Genomic DNA, 3,940 nt, shown 5'->3' on the forward strand with positions numbered 1-3,940 from the left:
AAAAAAAAAATGCAAAGCATTCTAAAGATTTGTCCTCTAGAATGAACACAGAACTTGAATAAACAAAAATCCTTTTAAAAGATTAAAAGACACAACATAATTTTACCCCAATGAGGAGAAAAAGGAGCCAGTCACAGATATGTCATTTACATGACAATTAAATTTACAATGTCAGAAACAACTGTGCTTATTTACCAAGCCACTGATCCAGTCACAGGCATGATCTAGGTTTCCAAAATTAAAAAGAAACAGCTACATATTTAAATACAATCTAGGCAATTTAAAGACCACCACATGCATGAAGAAGAAAACTGGATATATATAGTAAACAGGTGTGGCAAGTTAATTTGTGGCTTTTAACAAGAAGAGTTACAACTTGGATATTTTTGAAACCCAATATGCTCAATTTAATCTCCAAAACTGAAGTAAACTGAATTTTCACTAACAACCACTAACAATAAAACAATGCACATCCATAATGCAAGTAGTAAACTGAGCCCATGCTAATTTTTACTCACCAAAAACTTGCTGATTCTTAAACCCAGTTCCTTCAACGGTGAAGCCACATCTTTATTAGCTTTCACTTTTTCGGCTGAATTTGGACTATGAAAAGAACAGTGAATCATTTCCTCATTCTCAATGACCCTCTAAGGATTTTAAATAAACATACTTAAAGATATTTTTACAACAGACCGTTTTCTGCCCTCTAGGTGCCTACAAAAATACACACACACAAGTTCATCTCTACACAGTTTATAACACAAAACTACTTATGCCTAAATAATAAATATGGTATATATGTGTTACAAACTATAGTTATAATAATATTCTATGTGGACATATTAAGTTACATTATTTTTGATCCTTACAACTACGAAAGGGAAATATTACTATCCCCATTTTATAAATGGAATTACTAATACTCAGAAACAATAAATAACTTACCAAAAATCCCACAGCTAATAAAAAGTTAAGATGAAATTTAAAACCAGGTCTGTCAGTATACATACATATATTACCTAGTTCTACCCACTGAGAAGGCCTAGAAGCTTTAACACCCCAGTTGCAGTGAGAACATCCAGCCCCCAGATCTTGGTTTCTAACACCATTATCTAATAAAAGTTACCAGAACTCGTTAGAGAAATAGCTAATTCTAGAGCTGAGGCGGAGAAAATACTAGATGAGCCTGGAGCATCTTGTAATGCCACAAAGAAAGGAAATATTCAGAAAACAAAAAGATGGGGGAATGTCAAGAAGACACAGATGCCAACCCAAAAGAACTCCCAGTGACCAAAGCTAAACAAAGTATAAGCAAAGTATAAAATAAATATACATGAGCCCATATAACATAAAGAAATAAACAGGGAGAAGGGAAAAATCTTCCTTACAGAAGAAGTCCAAATTATGTATATAGATGCCACTCCCTTCAGGAAGTAGAGTTTAATTCCACTATACCCCCACCCAGAGAGTGGACTACGCTTAGTGACCCACCTTTAACACACAGAGTAGGGAAAAGGGAAAAACTGACTTTACAGAAGAGAAACTTGGCAAATGCCACCTTACCCAAGCAAGCAAGGTTAACATCACCAGTAATTTCATGTGGATAACCACATCCTCTGTTATGATAAGAATGGTACTTCATTTCTGTGCATTCTTCCCAAAAACCCACAACCCCAATCTAATAATAAGAAAAACATGAGACAAATCCAAATTGAAGACATTCTACAAAATACTTGACCAGTCCTCCTCAAAACTATTCAAGATCATAAAAATTAAGGGAAGACTGAAATGACATGACAACTAAATGCAGTGTGGGATCCTGGACTGGATCCTGGGAAGAAAGAAGACATTGGGGCGCCTGGGTGGCTCAGTGGGTTGAGCGACTGCCTTCGGCTCAGGTCATGATCCTGGGGTCCCGGGATCGAGTCCCGCACCGGGCTCCCTGCTCGGCGGGGAGTCGACTTCGCCCTCTGACCCTGCCCCCTCTCGTGTGCTCTCTCTCAAATAAATAAATAAATAAAGTCTTTTAAAAATAAATAAATAAAAGAAAGAGGACATTAAAGAAAAAGGGAAAAAAAAAGGTTGAATTCAAATAAAGCCTGAAGTTACAAAAAAAAAAAAAAGCCTGTTGGACTTCGAATATCACGCTACTTATAAAAGAACTTTTGTCTTTCAAAAAAGAAAGTAATGCCACAAATGTCCATTCTGTGAACTACAAGCATGTTGTTGTTGGATTTTTTTTTTTTTATAGAGACTCTCACATTTCACAGGAAATCCACAACACAAAGGCTAGATTAGGTAAAACAGTCAGTTCTGAAAGAGGCAACACAGGATGATGATTAAGAACACAGACACTGGAGTAAGACTGCCAGGTTCAAATCCTGGTTCTACACTTACTAGCTGTGTGACCTTGGGCAAGTTACTTAACCTCTTTGTGCCTCAGTTTCCCCATCTGTAAAACGGAAATGATAATAATAAAAGTACCTATACGTGACAATATAGTGATTATCTTCTTTTTTTATGTCCATATATTTTAGATACACGGTAGTTACAGATAAAACAGATGTCTGGGAGTTACTTCAAAACAGGTATGGGGGAAGGGTTAACGAACAAAAAAAAAAGTTCTTCATTAACCTAAGGAAATGAAGATGGAAGGTGAAGATGTAAAAAAATCAGATATTCAAGAAGTAGAAAGGAAACGAGGGTGGCTTGGCAACTACGATGCACCACAGAATGCAATCTGGACTAGGAGTTAACATCAGAGAGTCTAATCATACAAGATGTTTTCTCTTCTTTTTAAAACTACTTTATATGTTGTTATTGTTGTTTTCCACTGCCCAGTAAAAAAATCTATATATTCAAGCACAGAATAAAAATAGTATCTATCTTAGCAGGCTTTTTGAGGATTGCATAACTTGCTATGCAAGCTCAGAAGAATAACTGGTACACACTAAACACGGTAAGTGGTCAGCTGCTCTTATCACTGCTCACTGCCCTACCCCAGCACCTGGTGCCGGCAGCACCTCACACAAACACGGAGGACCGAAATAAACATTAGAACTATTAATTGAAGAAGAGTTAATGATTCCTCAACCCCAGACACTAGGGTTAGATAACTGGATTCAATAACACTGTATTTCTAAAAAGGAATTTCCCATTCTCTCAACAGACAGAAAAAATGTGCCCAACTCTCTTCCACTGGTAACCCAACTGTATTCTCTGTAATCTCCCTAATCCAGCAGTACCATAAAATCATACACGAAGACGGTTTTGCTACCCCAGCTTCCTCAGGGGAATTACTCTAAGCAGACACATGGAATAGCCATACCTGGGTGGTTTATAGTAGGACAGCCCCTCTAAGAGCCGCTGCCAATGTTTATTCAGTTCTGCCTCAATCTGATTCTAGAAAAGAACAAAGAAATTATGTAAGGGTTTACATAATCCTGAGTCTTTAATGTTTTTCCCCGCAGTTGAAATCATTTTGAAAAGAGAATTTTGGGGGCACCTGGGTGGCTCAGTGCGCTGAGCAACTAACTTTGGCTCAGGTCATGATCTTGGGGTCCTGGGATCGGGCCCCATATCGGACTCCCTGCTCAGCGGGGATTCTGCTTCTCCCTCTTCTTCTGCCCTTCCTCCTGCTTGTGCTCTCTATAAATAAAATCTTTGAAATAAAGAGAAAGAATTCTGTAGCCTCCTTTTCCTTGCTTAACATTCTAACAATGATTTAACCTTTTTATTTTTTTAAGATTTTATTTATTTGTGGGGCGCCTGGGTGTCTCAGTCGGTTAAGTGTCTGCCTTCAGCTCAGGTCATGATCCCAGGGTCCTGGGATTGAGCCCCGCGTCGGGCTCCCTGCTCAGCAGGAAGGCTGCTTCTCCCTCTCCCACTCCCCCTGCTTGTGTTCCCTCTCTTGCTGGGTCTCTCTCTGTCAAATAAATAA

General features: G+C 38.4%; 1 protein-coding gene across 2 annotated transcripts in view; it reads right to left on the minus strand.

Annotated features, from left to right (window-relative positions):
• The window catches only part of NUP188 (nucleoporin 188), a 47,063-nt gene that overhangs the window by 34,432 nt on the left and 8,691 nt on the right, over positions 1-3,940 (minus strand). For both annotated transcript variants that reach the window (XM_073905633.1, XM_025888010.1), the window contains exons 3-4: positions 3,329-3,402; positions 519-603 (exon numbers count right to left, since the gene is read on the minus strand). In XM_073905633.1, coding sequence (XP_073761734.1) covers positions 519-603; positions 3,329-3,402 — 159 coding nt within the window. The remainder of the gene's footprint in view (positions 1-518; positions 604-3,328; positions 3,403-3,940) is intronic.

The sequence above is a fragment of the Callorhinus ursinus genome, unplaced genomic scaffold (assembly GCF_003265705.2).
Source record: "Callorhinus ursinus isolate GAN/ISIS: 27379988/994484 unplaced genomic scaffold, GSC_fseal_2.0 scaffold24, whole genome shotgun sequence".
Lineage (NCBI taxonomy): Eukaryota > Metazoa > Chordata > Mammalia > Carnivora > Otariidae > Callorhinus > Callorhinus ursinus.